The sequence below is a fragment of the Pseudophryne corroboree genome, chromosome 3 (genome assembly GCF_028390025.1).
Source record: "Pseudophryne corroboree isolate aPseCor3 chromosome 3, aPseCor3.hap2, whole genome shotgun sequence".
In the NCBI taxonomy this organism is placed as follows: domain Eukaryota; kingdom Metazoa; phylum Chordata; class Amphibia; order Anura; family Myobatrachidae; genus Pseudophryne; species Pseudophryne corroboree.
In genome coordinates this window covers 573,027,608-573,054,725 of record NC_086446.1, presented here as the reverse complement: position 1 = coordinate 573,054,725, position 27,118 = coordinate 573,027,608, and the positions used below count along the sequence as shown (strand labels likewise).

Genomic DNA, 27,118 nt, shown 5'->3' with positions numbered 1-27,118 from the left:
TGCACGTTACTGCTACTTCGCGTTACATCTTCAGCCAACTCAGAATACTTAGGTAAATTGAATTTTACAATCTCCTTATACTTCAAATCAAAATGAAGTGGTTGAAAATAAAGGCTACTAAACAGCAGCTTTATCTAAACTGGCTAATCTTTGTGATATCCCAGGTATAAAAACATTTATAACATTGAATGGTAGGTTAGTCATAATTTAAATGAAACGTGTATACTACATATTAATAGCAGAAAGCGACTTTTATGAATGACATAGTTGCAGGATTATATTGGAATTGGTTGCTTTGTTTTGTTTCAGGGTTATGTGACAAAAAGTCCACCTGCCATTTACAATGCATCACCATTGTGCTCTGGAAAATGTGCCAGTTGGTAAACTCTACCCGTGCACTTACTGGGTGACCTGGAACATGTGACCATCTGGGTATGGAGGAAACTGCAAGAGTTATTTAAGGCCACCCTCTAAGTGTGGGGCCATACATAGTGGCAAAACGGGTCCCGTTCAGTGGGACCCGCTTGGCCGCAAGGATACTGCATATGGGCACCTATGCAGGTGCCCACACATGTGCCTCCGCCGGGTCCGACCACAGCATGCTGTGGTTGGGCCGGACGGCAGGACAACAGGATTTCAATGAGAACACATGCATTTCAATACGGCCGCACTGTGTTCCATTGAAACCCTGTGCGTCATTGGCCGGATCCTGCTCTGCGGGATGCCGCAGAGCAGGATCCGTGTGCACACAGAGCCCCCCCCCTCCTGGTCAAGCAAACTGGACCCGCTTGGCCGCTATGTGTGGCCCAGACCTAAGCAGGGTTTTGTTTTTGAAATTAGACTCCTAAGGGCAGAAAAAAAATAGGATTTTAATTACTTACCGATAAATCCTTTTCTCGTGGTCCGTAGAGGATGCTGGGCGCTTGCCAGCGCTTCGTTTTCCTGCATTGGTTTTTATAGTTCAGTACTGCCTGGTTCCTAGGTAAGTTCTGCATTATTTACTGTTTCAGTACTGTTTCAGCTGTTGCTGAGTTGTTCCGGCATGTTGGCCGGATTTGCCTGTTGTGTGAGCTGGTATGAATCTCGCCACTATCTGTGTAATTCTAGACTGAGTCTGGTAGGAGAGGCATAGAGGGAGGAGACAGCCCACACTATTAAACTCTTAAAGTGCCAATAGCTCATGGTGGACCTGTCTATACCCCATGGTACTACTATGGACCCCAGGATCCTCTACAGACTACGAGAAAAGGATTTACCGGTAGGTAATTAAAATCCTATTTTCTCTTACGTCCTAGAGGATGCTGGGGTCCATATTGGTACCATGGGGATGTACCAAAGCTCCCAGTACGGGAGGGAGAGCGCGGAGGCTCCTGCAAGACTGCTTGACCAAACTTGAAGCCATCAGAGGCCAAAGTATCGAACTTGTAAAACTTGGCAAACGTGTTCGATCCACACCAAGTAGTAGCTCGGCAAAGTTGTACAGCCGTGACACCCCGGGCAGCCGCCCAGGAAGAGCCCACTTTACGAGTAGAATGGGCCTTTACAGATTTTGGACACGCCAATCCTGCCGTAGAATATGCATGCTGGATGGTGAACCTGATCCAGCGTGAAATAGACTGCTTAGAAGCAGGACACCCAATTTTCTTGGGATCATAGAGGACAAACAGAGTCAGATTTTCTATGACGAGCCGTCCTCTTCACATAAATCTTCAAAGCCCTCACAACATCCAAGGCCTTTGAAGCAATTGAGGAGTCAGTAGCCACTGGCACCACAATAGGTTGGTTGATATAGAAAGCCGATACAACCGTAGGCAGGAACTGTGGACGAGTCCTAAGTTCCGCCCTATCTTCATGAAAGATCAGATAGGCACTCTTACTAGATAAAGCCCCCAATTCCGACACGCGTCGAGCAGAAGCTAAGGCCAACAAAGTGACCGCCTTCCACGTGAGAAACTTGATGTCAGCCTCCAGCAGAGGCTCAAACCAAGCAGATTGCAGGAACTGCAGCACCACGTCCAGATCCCAGGGAGCCGTTGGCGCCACAAAAGGAGGCTGGATGTGCAGAACCCCTTTTAAAAAGGTCTGAACCTCAGGGAGGACAGCCAATTGTTTTTGGAAGAATATGGACAAAGCAGAGATTTGGACCTTGATGGAGCCCAATCTCAGGCCCATATCCACACCTGCTTGCATGAAAAGGAGCAAACGTCCAAGTTGAAACTCCACCGCAGGAAATTTCTTGGATTCATACCAAGAAACATTTTTTTTCAAATACGATGGTAATGTTTAGACGTTACCCCCTTTCTAGCCTGTATCAGGGTAGGAATAACCTCACTCGGGATACCTTTCCGAGCTAAGATCTGGTGTTCAAGCGCCATGCCATCAAACGTAGCCGTGGTAAGTCTTGATAAGCGAACGAACCCTGCAGTAGCAGATCCTCCCGAAGAGGTAAGGGCCTTGGATCTTCTAACAGAAGATACAGCAGATCCACGTACCAAGCCCTCCTTGGCCAGTCCGGAGCAATGAGGATTGCCAGAACCTTTGTTCTTCTCACCAGCTGAAGAACCTTTGGTATCAGAGGAAGTGGAGGGAACACATACACTGACTTGAACACCCACGGTGTTACCAGTGCGTCCACCGCCACTGCCTGTGGGTCTCTTGACCTGGAACAGTACCTTCCAGCTTCTTGTTGAGGCGGGAGGCCATCATGTCTATGTGAGGGACCCCCCACCAACTGGTTACCTCCTCGAACACCTCCGGGTGCAGGCCCGACTCTCCCGGATGGTGATCGTGGCAGCTGAGGAAGTCTGCTTCCCAGTTGTCTACTCCCGGAATGAAGATTGCTGACATCGCCACTGCGTGTCTTTCTGCCCAGAGGAGGATTCTTGACACCTCCGACATGGCAGCCCTGCTCTTCGTTCCGCCTTGTTGGTTTATGTAGGCCACCATGGTCACGTTGTCCGACTGCACCTGAACAGCCCGATCCTGTAGAAGGTGTGCTGCTTGCAGAAGTGCATTGTACACGGCCCTTCGCTCCAGGATGTTTATTGGGAGAAGGGATTCTTGATTCGACCACCTTCCCTGAAAGGTTTCCCCCAGAGCGACTGCTCCCCAACCTCTTAGACTTGCATCTGTGGTTAAAAGGATCCAGTCCTGAATTCCGAACCTTCGGCCTTCCAGAAGGTGCGGAAGTTGTAGCCACCAGAGGAGTGAAATCCTGGCTTTCGGAGACAGGCGTACCCTCTTGTGCATGTGTAGGTGAGAGCCTGTCCACTGGTCCAATAGGTCCAGCTGAAAAGGTTGAGCATGAAACCTGCCGTACTGCAGAGCCTCGTAGGCGGCAACCATCTTCCCCAGAAGGCGGATGCATTGATGAACTGATACCCGGGTAGGCTTTAAAACATCCTGGACCATTGTTTGAATCACCAATGCTTTCTCCACCGGGAGAAAAACCCTCTGCACTTCCGTGTCGAGGATCATTCCCAGGAAAGACAGCCTCCTTGTCGGCTCCAGATGAGACTTTGGAAGGTTCAGGATCCAACCGTGCTTCCTGAGCAGCTGTGTCGTGAGCGCGATGGATCGCAACAACCTCTCCCTGGACGACGCCTTGATCAGGAGATCTACCAGGTATGGAATTATGTTCACCCCCTGCTTGCGGAGCAGAACCATTATCTCTGCCATCACCTTGGTGAAGATCCTTGGTGCTGTGGAGAGGCCTGGAACTGATAGTGATCGTCCAACAGTGCAAACCTGAGATATCCCTGATGCGGCGACCAAATGGGAATATGGAGGTAAGCATCCTTGATGTCCAGCGACACCAGGAACTTCCCCCTCCGTCAGTCCTGAGATGACAGCTCTCAGAGATTCCATCTTGAATTTGAACTCCCTGAGATAAGGGTTCAAAGACTAAGTTTAGTATAGGCCGTACTGAACCATTCGGTTTTGGTACTACAAAAAGGTTCGAATAATAACCCTTGTTCCACTGTTGAGGTGGAACTGGAACAATGACCTCTGACACCATCAATTTTCTGATGGCCTCCAGAAGAATTGTTCTGTCCGCCAGCAGAGCTGGCAAGCCTGACTTGAAGAAATGGTGAGGTGGAGGATCTTGAAACTCCAGTCTGTACCCCCTGCAGACTATATCCAGGACCCAGGGGTCCAGACCAGACAACACCCAGACATGGCTGAACTGCCGGAGTCTTGCCCCCACCTGACCTTCCTCCAGGCATAGCTGTCCACCATCATGCGGAGGACTTAGGGGTATCAGAAGCGGGCTTCTGGGCTTGGGAACCTGTGGGAGCAGGTTTCTTTCCCTTGGCACGACCACCTCTGAAGAAGGTGTTCGAAGGCTTGTTCTTTCTAGACCTCGCGGGCCGAAAGGACTGTGACGTGGCTGATGTAAAAGGCTTCTTCGTAGCCGGTACAGCTGAGGGGAGAAAAGTAGACTTACCCGCGGTAGCTGTGGCAATCCACGCATCCAGCGCCTCCCCAAAGAGAGCCTGACCTGTATAGGGTAGGCTCTCCACATTCTTCCTGGATTCCGCGTCCGCAGACCATTGGCGCAGCCAGAGACCCCTGCGAGCCGAGACGGACATGGAGGAGATCCCCGCAGCCATGGAACCCAGCTCCTTCATGGAATCTACCAGAAATCCTGCAGAATCCTGAATATGGCGTAAAAATAAATCAACGTCACCTTTATCCATCGCAGTCGATTCCTCCTGCAGAGCGATTGACCACCTGGCAATAGCTATAGCAATCCAAGTACAGGTTATAGTAGGCCGTAATATAGCCCCGGAAGCTGTGTAAATGGATTTTAGCATCCACCTTGCAAGCTGCCGGGTCCTTCAACGCGGTAGAACCCGGGACTGGCAATACCAGCTGTTTAGACAGCCTGGAGACAGAGGAGTCGACTATCGGCGGAGACTCCCATCTCTTTCTATCTTCCTCTGGGAAGGGAAAAGCAACCTAGACCCTCTTAGGGATCGAAATTTATTTTCCAGAGTTTCCCAGGACTTTTCAAAGATAGCGTTTAATTCTTTGGATGCCGGGAAGGTGAGGGGGGTGGGGGGGCTTATTATTATCTGTAAAAAAAAAAGAAAAAAGGCCTCCTCCACCTGTTCAGGAACGGTGTCAGAAATATGTAAAATATCCCTCACAGCTTCAATCATCAACTGCACCCCCTTAGCAAGTGATGCTGTCCCCCTCGACACATCCCCGTCACCATCTGCAGTGTCAGAGTCGGTGTCCGTGTCATCCTGCGTAAGCAATACAAGTGCACGTTTTTGAGAATGTACCGCAGGGGAGCCAGAGGAAGCAGTATCAGACCATAGAACCATAGAGGACTGTAGGATCTGAGTAGCATGCTCAGTCCTAGCAACCATGTCAGAAATCTGAGAAATAGTCCCCCTTAGAGAGACACTAACCATTCTGGCTCTCTAGCAGGGATCTGCGCTACAACAGTGCAATCCTGATTGCATGATATGGAGTCTTCCTGGGAAGACCAATCCTCTGCAGTATATGAAACAGTGTCCCTAGACATGTCGTCACACACACCAAACACCCCACAAACACACAGGGTATTTATTAGACAGAGGTTTTCCCCCAAGAATGGCAGAGACACAGAGATTGGAGCCAACCCACATGCAGCGCTATTAGAGGTATAGGGAAACCCCAACCCGCGCTGACTGTGTCCCTTAAATAGGTGACACAGCCTCCCCCCCCTTCTACAACCCACTGGTACCGTACAGATAGCTGGAGTTGCACTGGAGGGACCTGGACATCCACTAGTAGTGATTGCAGGCAGGAAAAATGGCGCTGAACGCTGCAGGGTCCGCTCTGAGAAGCTCCGCCCCTTCAATGGTGCTGTCTTCCCGCTCTTGAAGATTATACTGGCCTGAGGAATTTTGTGCTGGCTGAGATCCACGGACCCAGACAGGCTGGAAATGGTCAGTGTAGGGTACCTTGCTGGCTCAGGGCGCCCCTCACAGCGCCGCACTGCAGTACCGCTGAGCTGTCCGGGAGCGCAATCAATACCACGCTCCCACCCTTAAGCCGCCCTCTTCACACTAGCCCCCCGCTTGTAAGGGGGGACAATGACTAACTCGCCACACTTCAGCTCATTGAGGGGGTGGCGGCTGGCTGCCGGGGTGAGCGTTCCCGTGGCGGGGTGTGATCTGTCCCCTCTGGAGCTTAATGTCCAGTCAGCGGAGGCAGTGGCTCAAGACCCCGCAGGGCGGACACTGCTCCCCCCCAGTCCCTCAATGCAGGGAGGCTGTTGCCAGTAGCCTCCCTGTAAAAAAACAAACTCTAAAATAAACTTTTCTAAAGAAGCTCTGTAGAGCTCCCCTAGCTGTGACCGGCTCTTCCGGGTACATTTTCTAAACGGAGTCTGGTAGGAGGGGCATAGAGGGAGGAGCCAGCCCACACTATTAAGCTCTTAAGTGCCAATGGCTCCTGGTGGACCAGTCTATACCCCATGGTACTAATATGGACCCCAGCATCCTCTAGGACATAAGAGAAATGGTAAAATCTTCTGCCCAGCAAACCTTTGCCCTGTTGAAACCTGGCATATCAGCTAGTATGATTAATTATATCCAGAGGGTCCAACTGAATCATCCAAGGGTGGGATCCATACTGTAGAAATAAGTGAGGGAACGGCACACATTGGACGGAAACTTCAGTGATAGTGTGTGTATTAGATAGACAGATGTGTATTTTTGTGTGTGTGTGTGTGTATTATCCCAGTGGTTCTCAAACTTGGTCCTTCAAGGCGCCTCAAATAAATGTTTTCCAGGTCACCTAGCAGGTGCACAAGTGTATTCATTACTCACCGACATTTTTAAAGATCCACAGGTGGAGCTAATTATTTCACTTGTGATTCTGTGAGGAGACCTGGAAAATGTGAACTGTTGGGGGATCCTAAGGACCGAGTTCGGGAACCACTGATATATCCCAATAAAGTCCCTCGAGACATAGCACATTGGCTCCCATAGGATACATTCCATCCACTGGGACATTTGTTGGCTTTACAGATAAGCCGATCTTTATATTATTTAATGTGCACATTTTTAATCCCTTGTATTTTGTAGTAATAGACTGTCTATGGGAGAGATGTATCAAACCTCAAAAGAAGTTGCATATAGCAACGAAGTAAATTCTATAATTTTATAGTGTGTGCTAGATAAAGGACGGCTATAAGCCGATTGGTTGTTGTAGGCAACTTCTCCAGTTTATCTCTCAAAGGTTTGATACATACCCCCAGGATCCCAACGGTGAATATTAGGGTTAGGCTGCAGGGGGAAGGGTTACGCTTAGGATGCTGGAAGGGGAGGGTTAGCGTTAGGCTGCGCTAGGGGTGAGTTAGATATGACACCCAAACCCATATCCCCTTATATGTATTACACTATGTTGTGGTATATTATTCATTTTATATGTACATGGTATTCCAGAGATGACTTGACCATACAGATCATGTTACATCTCAATGTATTCATGCTGTGATCTCCATTTTTTGCATCATATTATTGCCACCATTTTAATTAAAGTCGGATCCATTCCGACATGCATTTGTCGGAATGGATCTGACAAGAGCTATTCAATGAATTTGGCTGTTCCTGACCATCTCAATCCGACTTTAAAAAAAATAAGAATTTACTTACCGATAATTCTATTTCTCGTAGTCCGTAGTGGATGCTGGGGACTCCGTCAGGACCATGGGGAATAGCGGCTCCGCAGGAGACAGGGCACAAAAGTAAAAGCTTTAGGATCAGGTGGTGTGCACTGGCTCCTCCCCCTATGACCCTCCTCCAAGCCTCAGTTAGGATACTGTGCCCGGACGAGCGTACACAATAAGGAAGGATTTTGAATCCCGGGTAAGACTCATACCAGCCACACCAATCACACTGTACAACCTGTGATCTGAACCCAGTTAACAGCATGATAACAGCGGAGCCTCTGAAAAGATGGCTCACAACAATAATAACCCGATTTTTGTAACAATAACTATGTACAAGTATTGCAGACAATCCGCACTTGGGATGGGCGCCCAGCATCCACTACGGACTACGAGAAATAGAATTATCGGTAAGTAAATTCTTATTTTCTCTGACGTCCTAAGTGGATGCTGGGGACTCCGTCAGGACCATGGGGATTATACCAAAGCTCCCAAACGGGCGGGAGAGTGCGGATGACTCTGCAGCACCGAGTGAGAGAACTCCAGGTCCTCCTCAGCCAGGGTGTGCCCCTGACCAAGTAGCAGCTCGGCAAAGTTGTAAAGCCGAGACCCCTCGGGCAGCCGCCCAAGATGAGCCCACCTTCCTTGTGGAATGGGCATTTACATATTTTGGCTGTGGCAGGCCTGCCACAGAATGTGCAAGCTGAATTGTACTACACATCCAACTAGCAATCGTCTGCTTAGAAGCAAGAGCACCCAGTTTGTTGGGTGCATACAGGATAACAGCAAGTCAGTTTTCCTGACTCCAGCCTTCCTGGAAACCTATATTTTCAGGGCCCTGACAACATCTAGCAACTTGGAGTCCTCCAAGTCCCTAGTAGCCGCAGGTACCACAATAAGCTGGTTCAGGTGAAACGCTGACACCACCTTAGGGAGAAACTGGGGACGAGTCCGCAGCTCTGCCCTGTCCGAATGGACAATCAGATATGGGCTTTTGTGAGACAAAGCCGCCAATTCTGACACTCGCCTGGCCGAGGCCAGGGCCAACATCATGGTCACTTTCCATGTGAGATATTTCAAATCCACAGATTTGAGCGGTTTAAACCAATGTGATTTGAGGAATCCCAGAACTACGTTGAGATCCCACAGTGCCACTGGAGGCACAAAAGGGGGTTGTATATGCAGTACTCCCTTGACAAACTTCTGGACTTCAGGAACTGAAGCCAATTCTTTCTGGAAGAAAATCGACAGGGCCGAAATTTGAACCTTAATGGACCCCAATTTGAGGCCCATAGACACTCCTGTTTGCAGGAAATGCAGGAATCGACCGAGTTGAAATTTCTTCGTGGGGCCTTCCTGGCCTCACACCACGCAACATATTTTCGCCACATGTGGTGATAATGTTGTGCGGTCACCTCCTTCCTGGCTTTGACCAGGGTAGGAATGACCTCTTCCGGAATGCCTTTTTCCCTTAGGATCCGGCGTTCAACCGCCATGCCGTCAAACGCAGCCGCGGTAAGTCTTGGAACAGACATGGTACTTGCTGAAGCAAGTCCCTTCTTAGCGGCAGAGGCCATGAGTCCTCTGTGAGCATCTCTTGAAGTTCCGGGTACCAAGTCCTTCTTGGCCAATCCGGAGCCACGAGTATAGTTCTTACTCCTCTACGTCTTATAATTCTCAGTACCTTAGGTATGAGAAGCAGAGGAGGGAACACATACACAGACTGGTACACCCACGGTGTTACCAGAACGTCCACAGCTATTGCCTGAGGGTCTCTTGACCTGGCGCAATACCTGTCCAGTTTTTTGTTCAGGCAGGACGCCATCATGTCCACCTTTGGTCTTTCCCAACGGTTCACAATCATGTGGAAGACTTCCCGATGAAGTCCCCACTCTCCCGGGTGGAGGTCGTGCTGAGGAAGTCTGCTTCCCAGTTGTCCACTCCCGGAATGAACACTGCTGACAGTGCTAACACATGATTTTCCGCCCAGCGAAGAATCCTTGCAGTTTCTGCCATTGCCCTCCTGCTTCTTGTGCCGCCCAGTCTGTTTACGTGGGCGACTGCCGTGATGTTGTCCCACTGGATCAATACCGGCTGACCTTGAAGCAGAGGTCTTGCTAAGCTTAGAGCATTGTAAATTGCTCTTAGCTCCAGTATATTTATGTGGAGAGAAGTCTCCAGACTTGATCACACTCCCTGGAAATTTTTTCCTTGTGTGACTGCTCCCCAGCCTTTCAGGCTGGCATCCGTCGTCACCAGGACCCAGTCCTGAATGCCGAATCTGTGGCCCTTTAGTAGATGAGCACTCTGCAGCCACCACAGAAGAGACACCCTTGTCCTTGGAGACAGGGTTATCCGCTGATGCATCTGAAGATGCGATCCGGACCATTTTTCCAGCAGATCCCACTGAAAAGTTCTTGCGTGAAATTTGCCGAATGGAATCGCTTCGTAAGAAGCCACCATTTTTCCCAGGGCCCTTGTGCAATGATGCACTGACACTTTTCCTGGTTTTAGGAGGTTCCTGACTAGCTCGGATAACTCCCTGGCTTTCTCCTCCGGGAGAAACACCTTTTTCTGGACTGTGTCCAGAATCATCCCTAGGAACAGCAGACGTGTCGTCGGAGACAGCTGCGATTTTGGAATATTTAGAATCCACCCGTGCGGTCGTAGAACTACTTGAGATAGTGCTACTCCGACCTCCAACTGTTCTCTGGACCTTGCCCTTATCAGGAGATCGTCCAAGTAAGGGATAATTAAGACGCCTTTTCTTTGAAGAAGAATCATCATTTCGGCCATTACCTTGGTAAAGACCCGGGGTGCCGTGGACAATCCAAACGGCAGCGTCTGAAACCGATAGTGACAGTTTTGTACCACGAACCCGAGGTACCCTTGGTGAGAAGGGCAAATTGGGACATGGAGGTAAGCATCCTTGATGTCCAGGGACACCATATAGTCCCCTTCTTCCTGGTTCGCTATCACTGCTCTGAGTGACTCCATCTTGATTTGAACCTTTGTATGTAAGTGTTCAAATATTTCAGATTTAGAATAGGTCTCACCGAGCCGTCTGGCTTCAGTACCACAATATAGTGTGGAATAATACCCCTTTCCTTGTTGTAGGAGGGGTACTTTGATTATCACCTGCTGGGAATACAGCTTGTGAATTGTTTCCAATACTGCCTCCCTGTCGGAGGGAGACGTTGGTAAAGCAGACTTCAGGAACCTGCGAGGGGGAGACGTCTCGAATTTCCAATCTGTACCCCTGGGATACTACTTGTAGGATCCAGGGGTCCACTTGCGAGTGAGCCCACTGCGCGCTGAAACTCTTGAGACGACCCCCCACCGCAGCTGAGTCCGCTTGTACGGCCCCAGCGTCATGCTGAGGACTTGGCAAAAGCGGTGGATGGCTTCTGTTCCTGGGAATGGGCTGCCTGCTGCAGTCTTCTTCCCTTTCCTCTATCCCTGGGCAGATATGACTGGCCTTTTGCCTGCTTGCCCTTATGGGGACGAAAGGACTGAGGCTGAAAAGACGGTGTCTTTTTCTGCTGAGATGTGACTTGGGGTAAAAAAAGGTGGATTTTCCAGCTGTTGCCGTGGCCACCAGGTCCGATGGACCGACCCCAAATAACTCCTCCCCTTTATACGGCAATACTTCCATGTGCCGTTTGGAATCTGCATCACCTGACCACTGTCGTGTCCATAAACATCTTCTGGCAGATATGGACATCGCACTTACTCTTGATGCCAGAGTGCAAATATCCCTCTGTGCATCTCGTATATATAGAAATGCATCCTTTAAATGCTCTATAGTCAATAAAATACTGTCCCTGTCAAGGGTATCAATATTTTCAGTCAGGGAATCCGACCAAGCCACCCCAGCGCTGCACATCCAGGCTGAGGCGATCGCTGGTCGCAGTATAACACCAGTATGTGTGTATATACTTTTTAGGATATTTTCCAGCCTCCTATCAGCTGGCTCCTTGAGGGCGGCCGTATTTTGTTTTGATAAGCGTGTGAGCGCCTTATCCACCCTAAGGGGTGTTTCCCAACGCGCCCTAACTTCTGGCGGGAAAGGGTATAACGCCAATAATTTTCTATCGGGGAAAACCCACGCATCATCACACACTTCATTTAATTTATCTGATTCAGGAAAAACTACAGGTAGTTTTTTCACACCCCACATAATACCCTCTTTTGTGGTACTTGTAGTATCAGAAATATGTAACACCTCCTTCATTGCCCTTAACATGTAACGTGTGGCCCAAATGGAAAATACGTTTGTTTCTTCACCGTCGACACTGGAGTCAGTGTCCGTGTCGACCGACTGAGGTAAATGGGCGTTTTAAAGCCCCTGACGGTGTTTGAGACGCCTGGACAGGTACTAATTGGTTTGCCGGCCGTCTCATGTCGTCAACCGACCTTGCAGCGTGTTGACATTATCACGTAATTCCCTAAATAAGCCATCCATTCCGGTGTCGACTCCCTAGAGAGTGACATCACCATTACAGGCAATTGCTCCGCCTCCTCACCAACATCGTCCTCATACATGTCGACACACACGTACCGACACACAGCACACACACAGGGAATGCTCTGATAGAGGACAGGACCCCACTAGCCCTTTGGGGAGACAGAGGGAGAGTTTGCCAGCACACACCAAAACGCTATATTATACAGGGACAACCTTATATAAGTGTTTTCCCTTATAGCATCTTAATATATAATAATATCGCCAAATAAGTGCCCCCCCTCTCTGTTTTAACCCTGTTTCTGTAGTGCAGTGCAGGGGAGAGCCTGGGAGCCTTCCTAGCAGCGGAGCTGTGTAGGAAAATGGCGCTGTGTGCTGAGGAGAATAGGCCCCGCCCCCTTTTCGGCGGGCTTCTTCTCCCGTTTTTTTGACAACCTGGCAGGGGTTAAATACATCCATATAGCCCCAGGGGCTATATGTGATGTATTTTTAGCCAGCATGGGTACTTTCATTGCTGCCCAGGGCGCCCCCCCCAGCGCCCTGCACCCTCAGTGACCGTTGGTGTGAAGTGTGCTGAGAGCAATGGCGCACAGCTGCAGTGCTGTGCGCTACCTCATGAAGACTGAGAAGTCTTCAGCCGCCGATTTCTGGACCTCTTCTCTCTTCAGCATCTGCAAGGGGGTCGGCGGCGCGGCTCCGGTGACCCATCCAGGCTGTACCTGTGATCGTCCCTCTGGAGCTAGTGTCCAGTAGCCTAAGAAGCCAATCCATCCTGCACGCAGGTGAGTTCACTTCTTCTCCCCTAAGTCCCTCGTTGCAGTGAGCCTGTTGCCAGCAGGACTCACTGAAAATAAAAAACCTAACAAAACTTTTACTCTAAGCAGCTCTTTAGGAGAGCCACCTAGATTGCACCCTTCTCGGCCGGGCACAAAAACCCAACTGAGGCTTGGAGGAGGGTCATAGGGGGAGGAGCCAGTGCACACCACCTGATCCTAAAGCTTTTACTTTTGTGCCCTGTCTCCTGCGGAGCCGCTATTCCCCATGGTCCTGACGGAGTCCCCAGCATCCACTTAGGACGTCAGAGAAAGTCGGATTGAGATGAGGGACCTGAGGAGGAGGAGACGGGGGAGAGCAGCGGGGATACAGCAGCAGCTACAGCAGCATAGCGCCGTCTCCTCCTCTCAGGTCCCTCATCTCAATCCGACTTTTTTTAAAGTTGGATTGAGGTGGCCGGAAAGGGGGCCACAACCTGTCGGATTTGGCCCCATTTCCGACAGAAGCACGCGGATTGGTTGCTATTCCGCTAATCCACGTGCTTTCCGACAAGTTGGAATTTCCGACTTGTTTGATAATTTTGGGGTGTACTGAATAGGTTGGAACCCTTTCCGACCTAAAAAAAAATCGAAAACTGCCGTCTTTCCGACAGACGGCAGCTTTCAACTGCAATTGAATATACCCCTAAATACCACACCCTAGTAGGTGCCTATCTTTGTTTAGGTAATAAGTGTGGTAGTCTGTAATGTATCATTAGCTCTTTTGTTTGTTTTTCAAAATGACAGCCTACAGGGGTACATTGTGCCAATGATATAATGGAGCTTGCATTCTGCATCTCTAAAACCTTCATACAACAATACAGCCCTGGATGCTATTTTAAACATGTTACAACAGCATTCTGTCAATTATATAATGTTATAAACCCACGCATTGCCAAGTATTATAACAAAATGAACACTGATCCTGAGGAAATGGTATCCAGATAATAGGTCACTATTTGTCGACATACATAGGTCGACAAATGGAAAGATCAACAGGAGTTTTACATTATTATTTTTTAATATTTTAAACTTTTTCAGACTTTACCATCCATGTGGACTACAACTGGGAATAGTAACCTGTTTGCAGTCACCTGCAATGCAAGGGAACGCGGTGCACTAATTAGTGTTACGGGATCTTTTACGGAGAAAACACTTATTTAAAAAAAAAAAAAAAAAAAAGACTTTTCCTGTATCAACCTTTACATTTGTCGACCTTTTTACCATGTCAACCTTTTTCAGGTCGACCAATTGATCCATAAGGGAATATAGTGATTCAGAAAAAAAGCATAGCTAGAGCATCATTTAAATATTTCCCTATTGTGGATACATTTAGAGAAAATGATTGTATAACTACAATTATGAAACCTGGCATTTAAGCACCGAAATCTCAATTGAAAAGGAACCGACTGGCAAATAAATGAAGTTCAGTGCCATAACAGAACTAATGGGTCCTATGGACGCATCCGGTCCCTCTACAGGCACCATCCGGAAAAAATGGCCTGGCATAAACTCCATTCAAAAAATGTTCTACTATTAGGCTATTAAGCAGACATGGAGCCCTGTAAGCCAGCACTGTTTTTCTGACCCAAACAGTATACATATTTAAAAGTCAATAGGTAGAAATGTTTCAATCTGTTTGTGTCGGTTTCCTTTTCAATAGTCTGACAGAGTGAATATAGTTCTGCAGCTCCCGGAAAGATTTTTTTTTTTAAATCGTTAGTGGAATAAACTTGGAATACAACCTGTAGGTTTAACTGTTCACAAGTAACTCAAGGAAAAAATATGTTTTTGTTTATTTCTTTACAAAATTTAAAGATGTATTGGCAAAACAAACAAGTAAAGAAAAAGATTTTAATATAGAATTTATATTTGTTCCATATGCAAATCAACACATCAATTAATACCAAGCACTGGGAGAAAGGTTGCAAAGGCCTAGTAGCTGTACTGAGTATTCTTGGTGTTTTTTCATTGCTTGTTATAAGAGGGTGAAAATACTGACAATCTAATATAAATAGTCTTTCACGGTATGTGGATGAGCCACGCGTAAATCCCATGGTGAAGGATCTCAGTCTGAGGCTACTTGGATGGTCTCAGAGATCACTGCCCTTCCCCTGCAAAGTGACACATGCAAAACAGCTGACTGACTGTATGGAGCATGGAATGCTAGATTCTTAAGGCTGTAGCTTAGTGTCTAAATAGGTCACACTTTCTCTTATGGAGAAGGCCATATAAGGAGAAGCAATTGTAGCCTGTCAACCTCAAATTGAACCTCAGCAGCGCTGATAGGTTTTTCCCATAAAAGTGATATTTATTGAAACTAATGGAAAATAATAATATAAAAAAAAACAAAAAAAAAAAAAAAACACACAAAAATCCTTAAGTCAATAAAACAAACAAAAAAACCCACTAACATGAAAACAACCCTTCAGAAAGATCTTCAGCGCTTATTGCCACTAGTTTGCTGCCACACGATATATGGCCATATTGTCCTGAGAAACTGCATGTCCTTAGATGGAGTACAAGCTTTGTGTATAATAGGAAGAAGAAAATGCTTGTAAAAGCTATGCTCACCTGCAACGCCCATATAAAATGCTCCCTGCCTTACCTTCGTTGTTCAATTGTAATGTAATACTTATATAAACCTACGCTTTTTGGGCCATGGACTATACAAAGTGGCAATAAATAAAAACGAAATAAGAAAACAGAGTAAGGAACATAGATGCGTTGGTAACATAACTCAATAAAGTATCAAACTACATTTGTAAACCACTTTCACACAGAACAAATGATGTGAAGTCTAGGAGCACATTAGAGATGGATAATTTAATTATGAATAAAAAAATTTAAGTATTACCAGAAGCCATCATTTAGAAGGGATAGATCATTTTGGATGGAAACAAACAAAATAATTTATCAGTTATATTTAGACAGTATATTGTGGAAAGCTTTTCTTGTATTTTAAGGACAAATGGAATAAAACAAAGGGACACCCATCATTTCCAGGCACAGCTTCACAGAAATCTTAGGTCTTCAAAATAAATTTCTAACATACTGGAAGTCTGATCTCTCATTTTTTATATACTGTCCAAGTCAGTTTATCTGTGTTTCCAAGAGTTTGTTAACCTTCCTTCAAAACGCGTTGGTTTTGTGTTTTCAGACTCTTACACGAAAGTCTACATTCATTACAACCAGTGAGTTTTTGTATTCTTCAGTTGGAGCAGTTGCAGCATCCTTGATTGATGGCCTTAGTAAATAAGGTTGGGATTTCTCTGTGTATGGAGGGGATAATTCATTGCTGGGTGTCCTGGTTGTTGTAGCATAATTAAAACACCAAGGTGGTTAGTGAAATCTCTCAAATGTCACTGTGGGTGAGAACCACCAACTCTTCTATCTCTAACTTAGTAGTTGTCTGATCTCCTTGTGCATATGACAGAGGAAGTCTACGTAGGAGGCACCTCCTTGGAGGTTCTTATCTTCTACCAGCAAGTGTTTGAAGAACATCTCAAGCTTGTCATCCTGTTTTACAATCAGCAACTGTATAAGGAAAATTAGGAAAAAAAAAAGAAAATAATCAAATAATAAATACAAATATTTAGAGTGAATTAAACAACTAAATTAAACCAGTTAAACAGTGGGTAACAAAATAAAAACAGCAAAGTACTCACCTTCATGTATCGTGGCCTCTGTGCTCTAAACATGGTGATAATGGCATGCATTTTCTTTGAAACCGGATTATCCAGCACTGGTAATGCACACTGCAAACACAGAATTCACAAGTATGCCAATGAGCCATCTAAATTGTACAAAACATAATAATGTATTATACTTTCTTAAAAATGAGAGTGACCGTGTGGTGCAAGTTGCCATAAAAGCCATGTGCAACTAGTACTACATGCAGGATCAGAGGCACTTCGTTCCGATGGCTCCCACGTGCAATGGGTGGCTACATAGTATTGAAGCTCCAAAACACCTTCTGAAGCTTCTATGATGCCACCAAATGTAATAGCTTACTGTGAGGTTACTACAGGAGCAAGTGTGGGGAACTAAGGTGACCGAAAGGTTGCAGAAAAGATGATAATGCAGAATTAATGTTAGGGTGTGAGCATACAGGGGAATTATAGAAAATGAAGAGAAGCTTATTCCCTGGCTAGTGGGAAAACTGGATAGAGGGGGAATATGGTCTGTGTTTTACACGGGGAACATCAGATATATAAGCAGGCAACAGTAACCCAAGACACCATTGAATTAATTAGAGAAGATGAAGCAAGTATCAGGCCTAGTAATGGGTGGTCTTCAGTTTGCCGGCTGTCGGGATCCCGGTGCACAGTATACCGGTGCCGGAATCCCAACAGCCGGCATACTGACACCTTTTCTCCCTCTTGGGGGTCCACGACCCCCCTGGAGGGAGAATAGATAGTGTGGCGCGCCACCGTGCCCGCAAGGGTCTCATTTGCGCTAGCCCAGCTTTCTGTATGCCGGCGGTCGGGATTCCGGCGCCGGTAAGCTGGCCGCCAGGAGCCCGGCCGCTGGCATACCCTACTACACCCCTAGTAACAGAGTGTGATCAGATGACCGTAATAAATACACTACAGTAGATGTGGGCAGGGCACAGATGCTGCCAGGCAGTACATGTGCGCTCAAAAAAAGGGGGGCCCTGTCAGCATCTCCGATGGGGGCGGTGCAGCCCCCTCAACGTCACTACGCAGGGTGTGCCCCAGCCTTCGACGTCATTAATGGAGTGCGCCCAGCTCTCACGTAGGTCCCTTTAATGTGAATAGATTCCTATTCACGCAGAAGCGGCACAGCACTGGGCAGGGTGCATTTTGCCTTTTAAACATCAGGCAGGTGCAGCACCCTGCTAAATCAGCCTAGCGTGAAGACTACTTATGTTTTGATGTGGATTGCCTTCAAGTCAATTCTGGAGGCTTCTCTCAGTGCTATACTTAAGGCTTAGTATTAGGTACTCTTGCAGCAAGGCACTCTGCAAAATATCATGCCAGAGGGGTTATATTTGGCAAATAGTAATATACATGAACTGTAAAAGTAGAACTACTGTACATGAAAGATGATTTGTTAATCAAAATGTGCCTGAAAGAAACTAAAATATATTACAGAAACCAGTCAAAGTATCCCTTACCATGCTACAGTCTATCTGGCTGAAAGAAGAAACTCCAAAGAGGTTCTGGATCAAGGCTTGTTGCACATTCGCTCCAACCCATATAAATAAATTCAGGCCATTTTCAAGCAAATAAACTTCACCCTTAGACAGGCGTTCTTCTGAAGTGCGGATAGCAACAGGCAGGGCATCACTGCTGGGGTCCACTTTGGTCTACAAGAAGAAAACACCACATAAGTGTACAGTGATCTAAAAACATTGCCTCTTAAGTATACAAAACTATGCTTCCAGCAAATAATTCAGTGACAGGCAATCTGATATAATACAGGGACCCACTAACCTTCAAGGGATGCAACATTTCTTAGTCTAAGTAACAAGTTAAATCATTTTAATAAAGGAAAGAGGCACCTCTGTGTAATAACTTATAAGCAATTGTATAGATTGTTTTCTATAAAAACAATAATACAGCTTACAAAGCAGGAATGTGCTGGGGGCCACAAGCGAGGGCTTAGGGAGTTGCAAGGACTTGGGGAGCTGCAAGTGGTCCCAGGGCCGGGCTTAGGGAGTTGCAAGGACTTGGGCAGCTGCAAGTGGTCCCAGGGCCGCCTGTTACCCGTTACTGCATTAACTGACGACTGTATTAAAAGAAACGGGACTGATTCAGAGTTGCACGCAAGTCTGTTTAGCAGAGTGCGCGTGATTCGTAGCACTACACATGCCCCATAGCAAAGTGCATGTATCTAGGTGTGATACCAGGTCATACACATCTCCACGTGTAGCTGAATGGGTGGAAGTGGCTGGCAACTAACGTTTGTGTGTAGGTTAGTGAGGGCATGTAGTGGGAACTGCACTCTATACTAAACTGTGTGCTTTCTTACTGGAGATCTGTCTGATTTCACATGGATCCCTTGAACTAGTTAAAGCCTCATTGTATACAAGCATGATAAAGACGGATATCTGAGCAAGCATATGGAGAGAGGCACCTCGGCATATGGGGAAATATCCTCTGTACCATGTACACGGCTGATCAACCCCTTTGTCTGACAATAAGGGAGTGCTAAGCTTCCTGGCATTACAGAATAAGGATTTTGTTTAGCGCTAAAGCGATATGACAGGCCTGTAATTAGACTTTGTATTGCAATATGCAATGGCTAGTCACAGTTGCAGCAGGATGATCTCAGCAAGTCTTCTTACAACAAGTGGAATGATCACATTCCGTGCTGTACAGGAAAGGTTCTAACAAACCTTGTACTATTGGGTTAGGAATATAATGTACAATACATAAGTGATAGGTAACCAATTAGAGGTACAGATAACTGGAAAACACACTTACAAAGGGCAGAAGTCTTGGGTAGAAAAATACATTTGTATCCGCAACATCCATAGAAGAAATGAACTGGCGGACGTAGGCTCGGTCATCAATGGTCACGTCGGAGCCAGGCTGCAACACATCGCTTTTGAGTATGCAGTTCAGGTAGACAGGAAGCAGCTTCATGCACTCCGGCAGGATTAGCTGGTTCAACAGGGATGAGAGCAATTACATCTGTGTAAGGGGTTTTCAATGTAACTTAAAAATGGATAATTAAAAGAATTTAAAAAAAAACCTGTTACACTTATTAGAGAACTTACCTGGCCAGCAGAGGAAGGGCTAGCACAGTTCTTCCGATAACAGGCCAGGATTTGTGCACACTGATTAATCAGAGAGTCTCGAACAGTCTTTGTTGGGTTATTTAGGACACCTCGAAAAGCTGAAAGGGGAAAAATATAAAACATTTAGGAAAAATAAGATTTTACTTACCGGTAAATCTATTTCTCGTAGTCCGTAGAGGATGATGGGACTCCGTAAGGACCATGGGGAATAGACGGGCTCCGCAGGAGATAGGGCACTTAAAGAAAGCTTTGAACTCTGGGTGTGCACTGGCTCCTCCCTCTATGCCCCTCCTCCAGACCTCAGTTAGGGAAACTGTGCCCAGAGGAGATGGACAGTACGAGGAAGGATTTTTGTAAATCTAAGGGCGAGATCCATACCAGCCACACCGTATAACTTGTGATAAACTACCCAGTTAACAGTATGAACAACAACATAGCCACGGTTCAACCGATAAACTATAACATAACCCATATGTAAGCAATAACTATATACAAGTCTTGCAGAAGAAGTCCGCACTTGGGACGGGCGCCCAGCATCCTCTACGGACTACAAGAAATAGATTTACTGGTAAGTAAAATCTTATTTTCTCTAACGTCCTTGAGGATGCTGGGATTCCGTAAGGACCATGGGGATTATACCAAAGCTCCCAAACGGGCGGGAGAGTGCGGATGACTCTGCAGCACCGATTGAGCAAACAGGAGGTCCTCCTCAGCCAGGGTATCAAACTTATAGAACTTTGCAAAGGTGTTAGACCCCGACCAAGTAGCTGCTCGGCACAACTGTAATGCCGAGACGCCTCGGGCAGCCGCCCAAGAAGAGCCCACTTTCCTAGTGGAATGGGCCTTAACCAATTTCGGTAACGGCAATCCTGCCGTAGAATGCGCCTGCTGAATCGTGTTACAGATCCAGCGAGCAATAGTCTGCTTTGAAGCAGGAGCGCCAACCTTGTTGGCCGCATACAGAACAAACAGAGCTTCAGTCTTCCTGATTCTAGCCGTTCTGGTCACATAAATCTTCAAAGACCTGACCACATCCAGGGACTCGGAATCCTCCAAGTCCCGTGTAGCCACAGGCACGACAATAGGTTGGTTCATATGAAAAGATGAGACCACCTTTGGCAGAAATTGAGGACGAGTCCTCAACTCTGCCCTATCCACGTGAAAAACAAAGTATGGGCTTTTATGCGATAAAGCCGCCAATTCTGAAACACGTCTAGCCGAAGCTAATGCCAACAACATGACCACTTCCCACGTGAGGTATTTCAACTCCACAGTTTTGAGTGGTTCAAACCAAGGTGACTTGAGGAAACGTAACACCACGTTAAGATCCCAAGGCGCCACCGGAGGCACAAAGGGAGGCTGAATATGCAGCACCCCCTTCACAAAAGTCTGTACTTCAGGAAGAGAGGCTAATTCTCTTTGAAAGAAAATGGATAAGGCCGAAATTTGGACCTTTATGGACCCTAATTTTAGGCCCAAAGTCACTCCTGTTTGAAGTGAAGCAGACGGCCCAAATGGAACTCCTTCGTAGCAGCAGTTCTGACCTCACACCAAGAAACATATTTCCGCCATATACGGTGATAATGTTTTAACGTCACGTCTTTCCTAGCCTTGATCAGGGTAGGAATGACTTCCTCCGGAATTCCTTTTTCCGCTAGGATCCGGCGTTCAACCGCCATGCCGTCAAACGCAGCCGTGGTAAGTCTTGGAACAGACAGGGTCCCTGCCGCAGTAGATCCTGCCTTAGAGGAAGAGGCCACGGATCTTCTGTGAGCAACTCTTGCAGCTCCGGATACCAAGTCCTCCGTGGCCAATCTGGAACAATGAGGATTGTTCTGACCCTGCTCATTCTTATTATTCTCAACACTTTGGGTATGAGAGGAAGAGAAGGAAACACATAGACCGATCTGAACACCCAAGGTGTCACCAGAGCGTCTACCGCTACAGCCTGAGTGTCCCTTGACCTGGCGCAATACCGCTTTAGCTTTTTGTTGAGACGGGATGCCATCATGTCGATTTGAGGCAGTCCCCATCGATCCGTGATCTGTGCGAAGACTTCTTGATGAAGTCCCCACTCTCCCGGATTGCAGGTCATGCCTGCTGAGGAAGTCCGCCTCCCAGTTGTCCACCCCTAGGATGAACACTGCTGATAGTGCACTTACATGGCCTTCCGCCCAGCGCAGAATCCTGGTCGCTTCTGCCATGGCCACTCTGCTCCTTGTTCCGCTTTGCCGGTTTATATGAGCCACTGCCGTGACGTTGTCCGACTGAATCAGAACCGGTTTTCTCCGAAGCAATTCCTCCGCTTGACACAGGGCGTTGTATATGGCCCTCATCTCCAGGACGTTGATGTGGAGACAAGTCTCTAGGTTTGACCAGAGACCTTGGAAATTTCTTCCCAGTGTGACTGCTCCCCAGCCTCGGAGGCTTGCGTCCGTGGTCACCAGGACCCAGTCTTGAATGTCGAACCTGCGACCCTCTAGCAGGTGAGCACTGTTCAGCCACCACAGGAGAGATACCCTGGTCCTGGGAGACAGGGTGATCCTTTGATGCATTCGTAAATGGGACCCGGACCACTTGTCCAAGAGGTCCCATTGAAAGGTCCTCGCATGGAACCTGCCGAAAGGGATGGCCTCGTATGAAGCCACCATCTTCCCCAGGACCCGCGTGCAATGATGCACTGAAACCTTTTTTGGTTTTAAGAGGTTCCTGACCATGGCTATGAGCTCCTGAACCTTTTCCTGGTCTGTGTCTAGAATCAGGCCCAAAAAGGTCAGACGCGTTGTAGGGACTAGCTGGGACTTCGGTATATTGAGAATCCAGCCGTGTATCTGCAACGTCTTCATGGACAGAGACACGCTGTCCAACAACTTCTCCCGAGATCTCGCCTTTATGAGGAGATCGTCCAAGTATGGGATAATTGTGACCCCCTGCCTGCACAGGAACACCATCATTTCCGCCATTACCTTGGTGAAAATCCTCGGGGCCGTGGAAAGCCCAAACGGAAACGTCTGAAATTGGTAGTGACAGTCCCGCACTGCAAATCTCAGGAACGCCTGATGAGGGGGGAATATCGGAACATGAAGGTATGCATCCTTTATGTCCAGGGACACCATCCAATCCCCCCCTCCAGGCAGGCGATGACCGCCCTGAGTGATTCCATCTTGAACCTCTTCAAGTACAGGTTCAGAGATTTTAGGTTTAAAATGGGTCTGACCGAACCGTCCGGTCTCGGAACCACAAACAGGGTCGAGTAATATCCCTCTCCTTGCTGGAGATGAGGAACTGTGACAATCACCTGTTGAATATACAATTTTTGGATTGCCGCCAACACTAGCTCCCTCTCTGACGGGGAAGCCGGCAGAGAAGATTTGAAAAACCGGCGAGGAGGCAAGTCTTCGAATTCCAGCCTGTATCCCTGAGAAACAATCTCTAATGCCCAGGGATCCACCTGCGAGTGAACACAGACGTGCCTGAAAAACAGAAGACGAGCTCCCACTAGATCTGCCTCCCCCCGGGAAGCCCCAGCGTCATGCGGTGGACTTTGCAGAGGCAGGGGAGGACTTTTGCTCTTGGGAACTAGCTGTGTGCAGCTTCTTTCCCCTACCTTTCCCTCTGGCAACAAAGGACGATCCCCGTACCTTTTTGTTTTTATTGGAACGAAAGGACTGCATTTGATAATGAGGTGCCTTTTTTGTATGCTGCGGGGGTTAGAAATTCGACTTACCAGCCGTAGCCGCAGAGACAAGGTCCGAGAGGCCGTCTCCAAACAACTCCTCCCCTTTGTAAGGCAAGGACTCCATATGCCGCTTTGAATCGGCATCTCCCGTCCACTGTCGGGTCCACAAGAGCCGCCTAGCAGAAATAGACATAGCATTTATTCTGGAGCTTAATAAACAAATGTCTCTCTGAGCATCTCTCATATACAAGGCAGCATCTCTGATATGATCTATGGTCATTTGAATAGCATCCCTATCTAAGGTGTCAATCTCCGTAGATAAGTAATCTGCCCATGCCACAACCGCACTACAAACCCAGGCCGACGCCATAGCCGGTCTAGCAATAGTACCTGAATGAGTGTAAATGTGCTTCAAGGTAATTTCCTGCCTGCGGTCAGCAGGTTCCTTGAGGGAAGCCGTATCCTGAGAAGGCAGTGCCACCTTTTTGGACAAGCGTGTCAGCGCCTTGTCTACTTTAGGCGAAGATTCCCATCGTATCCTATCAGTTTGTGGAAAAGGATACGCCATAAGAATCCTTTTGGGAACTTGTGGTCTCCTATCCGGAGATTCCCAAGCCTTTTCGCACAATTCACTTAGTTCAAATGAGGATGGAAAGGTGACTTCAGGCTTTTTCCCTTTATACATGTGTACCCTCGTGTCAGGGACCGGGGGTTCTTCAGTAATATGCAAAACCTCTTTAATGGCAATAATCATGTACCGAATACCTTTTGCCACCTTCGGCTGTAATTTTACATCTTCATAGTCGACACTAGAGTCAGTATCTGTGTCGGTATCTGTGTCATCGATCTGGGATATGGTGCGCTTCTGTGACCCCAAAGGGCCTGGCGCCACAGGGACAGGCATGGACTGGCTACCTGACTGATCTCTAGCTTCTGCCTTGTCTAACCTTTTACGCAATAGATTGACATTTGCATTCAAGACATTCAGCATATCCACCCATTCCGGTGTCGGTGTTGCCGACGGCGACATGACATTCAAGCACTCACCCTCCACATTAAGCGAGCCTTCCTCGTCAAACATGTCGACACACGCGTACCGACACTTCACACACACAGGGAATCCCTTTCCTGAAGACAGTATCCCTGTCAAGGCCCTTTGGAGAGACAGGGAGAGAGTATGCCAGCACACACCCCAGCGCAATGATCCTGGAGACCAACACAAAATGTTTTTCCCCAGCAGCGCTGTATAATATGTTATCCGCAAATTATGTGCACCCCCCCCCCTCTTTTAAACACCCCTTCACCGTGTGTAAGCAGGGGAGAGTCCGGGGAGCTTCCTCTCAGCGGTGCTGTGGAGAGAAAATGGCGCTGGTGAGTGCTGAGGGAGAAGCCCTCTCGGCGGCAGGCTTCTGTCCCGCTCAAACTTACAAAAATATGGCGGGGACTCTTTTATATACATGTACAGTGCCCACCTGTACATGTATGTTGTCTTTTGCCATAAGAGGTGTTTATATTGCTGCCCACGGCGCCCCCCCCCCCCCCCCCCCTGCGCCCTGCACACTTACAGTGACCGGAGTGTGTGAGGTGTATGGGAGCAATGACACACAGCTGCAGTGCTGTGCGTTACCTCAGTGAAGCTGAAGGCTTCTGCCGGCTGACGACTTCTGTCTTCTGTTCTTCTAGCTCTGTGAGGAGAACGGCGGCGCGGCTCTGGGGGTGGACTCCCAGTAAGAACCGGTGTTCACCCCCTCTGGAGCTAATGGTGTCCAGTAGCCGAGCCTATCTTAGACAAGAAGGTCTGCTCCTCTCTCCTCAGTCCCTCGATGCAGGGAGCCTGTTGCAAGCAGTGCTCCCAGTGAAAAATTTGAAAAAGTAGAGAAAAAATCCAAACAAAAATGTTTTTAGGCAGAGAACTCAGGAGAGCTCTCTGCAGTGCACCCATCTCGCTCTGGGCACAGTGTAAAACAGACGTCTGGAGGAGAGGCATAGAGGGAGGAGCCAGTGCACACCCAGAGTCCAAAGCTTTCTTAAAGTGCCCTATCTCCTGCGGAGCCCGTCTATTCCCCATGGTCCTTACGGAGTCCCAGCATCCTCAAGGACGTTAGAGAAATAAAATCTACACGTGCTACCTAATCTTCACTGTAATATATTGGAAATGTTATATTTTTATTAACTGTTTTTAGCGACCCTGGTTATTCCCCCTGCTGTGAGTAGAAGGATCAGTTACAAGCAGCAGGAGATTGTGGTGTTTGGTCCTTCCACTAAGCTCCCACAGCACCCAGTTCCTGGCTAGGGAGGCGTCCGCGTGCTTGAGTGGGAAAATAAACTCAGTCTACCTGTACTACTGTTAGCTGCACAACCCTGTTACCAAATATCTAATCCCCAGAGGATTATTTCACTATCACCAAAAATGTAGTATTATTCACAATACTCAACTCATGTCAAACTTTACTATTGGATGTATAAAAAAATACTAAAATATTATTGTTACAGTAAGCTGTTGTATGGACTCACCAAACTTGGCAAAGTAGTTGATAAGTGTGTCCGTCTCGCAGTTTCGGTACAGATCTGGCAGCTGGGTACAGCAGTTCAAAGCCATATTGTGAATACGAAGCCTACGCTGTCCCCCACAGCTAGTATACAGTATAGCACACTGAAAAACAAGATGTGTGATGGCAAAGTTCAAGACTCAGAAAAGGTTATCTACGTACAGTAACAACTGCCTGCACTCCATTCAGAGCATGGTAAATGGTGCACTATCTAATGAGTACAAATGAAATGAAAATACATTATATAACTTTTTAAATGACTAATGAACCCTTCATGTTAAATCTGTAGGATATTTGTAATCGGTTTACCAAAATGTAGAATCTTTTCAATATAGGGATCCCTATCTAATTAACACTATAAAAAAGGGCTGCTAAAAGAGCATGACTAAATGCCTGATATAGATAGATCTATCTCATACATATTAATAAGCTGATGCAAACGGTTATCGAGTGTTCCAACACAGAGCTGCTATTCCAAGAATGATTTGCCAGCAAATCCAGTACATTCTTCTTTTTATCACTATAACCGTAATTAATGTTCCTGAATTCATCCATTGCATCCCTGGGTCTAGTGAGTTCACCCCACACACACACCACAGTATTCAAGAGAGGGCTGTTTACTAAAGGTGGGTACACACAGAGAAATATCTGCCGATTAACTGATTGGCAGATATATCTATGGACGAATCGGGCAGTGTGCTTGTGCATACACACTGCCCGATCCATTGGGGACTGACGTCATGAACTGGGCGGGCGTGTGTACACGCCCGCACAGTTCAGCTGTCAATCACTGCCGGGCGCAGCAGCATGTATATGGGCGGCCGGCTGGTCGCCCGTACACACACAGCGATGCGCCAATATATCGGTAGATATATTGGCCATCGGCTGTGCTGCGGGGCCGACAAGATATGTCTTAACGACAGAGTTCACAGACCTATCGCCCGTACACACTGGCCGACGGACCCGCGATATATTGGCCTTTCAATAGAAAAGCCGATTTATCGGCCACCTTTACAGACATATATATTTGTATTTATTTATTTATTTATGGTATTTACATTTTTTTTTAATATATAGAATTCTATACTTATTGTTACTCTCCATCATTATTCTATTCTGCATTATTACACTTTGCTGTGTTAGCAAGATACCTTGCATTCAATCATTTACAGTAT

At 47.2% G+C, this 27,118-nt stretch overlaps 1 protein-coding gene across 7 annotated transcripts in view; it reads right to left on the bottom strand.

Annotated features, from left to right (window-relative positions):
- Window positions 1-14,786: 14,786 nt before the first annotated feature.
- The window catches only part of SEC24C (SEC24 homolog C, COPII coat complex component), a 275,660-nt gene continuing 263,328 nt past the window's right edge, over window positions 14,787-27,118 (bottom strand). For all 7 annotated transcript variants that reach the window (XM_063961335.1, XM_063961334.1, XM_063961337.1 and 4 more), the window contains 6 exons: window positions 25,909-26,047; window positions 19,695-19,813; window positions 19,399-19,578; window positions 18,087-18,278; window positions 16,615-16,704; window positions 14,787-16,483 (listed from right to left, as the gene is read on the bottom strand). In XM_063961335.1, the coding sequence (XP_063817405.1) occupies window positions 16,343-16,483; window positions 16,615-16,704; window positions 18,087-18,278; window positions 19,399-19,578; window positions 19,695-19,813; window positions 25,909-26,047 (861 nt within the window). In that variant the 3' untranslated portion in view covers window positions 14,787-16,342. The remainder of the gene's footprint in view (window positions 16,484-16,614; window positions 16,705-18,086; window positions 18,279-19,398; window positions 19,579-19,694; window positions 19,814-25,908; window positions 26,048-27,118) is intronic.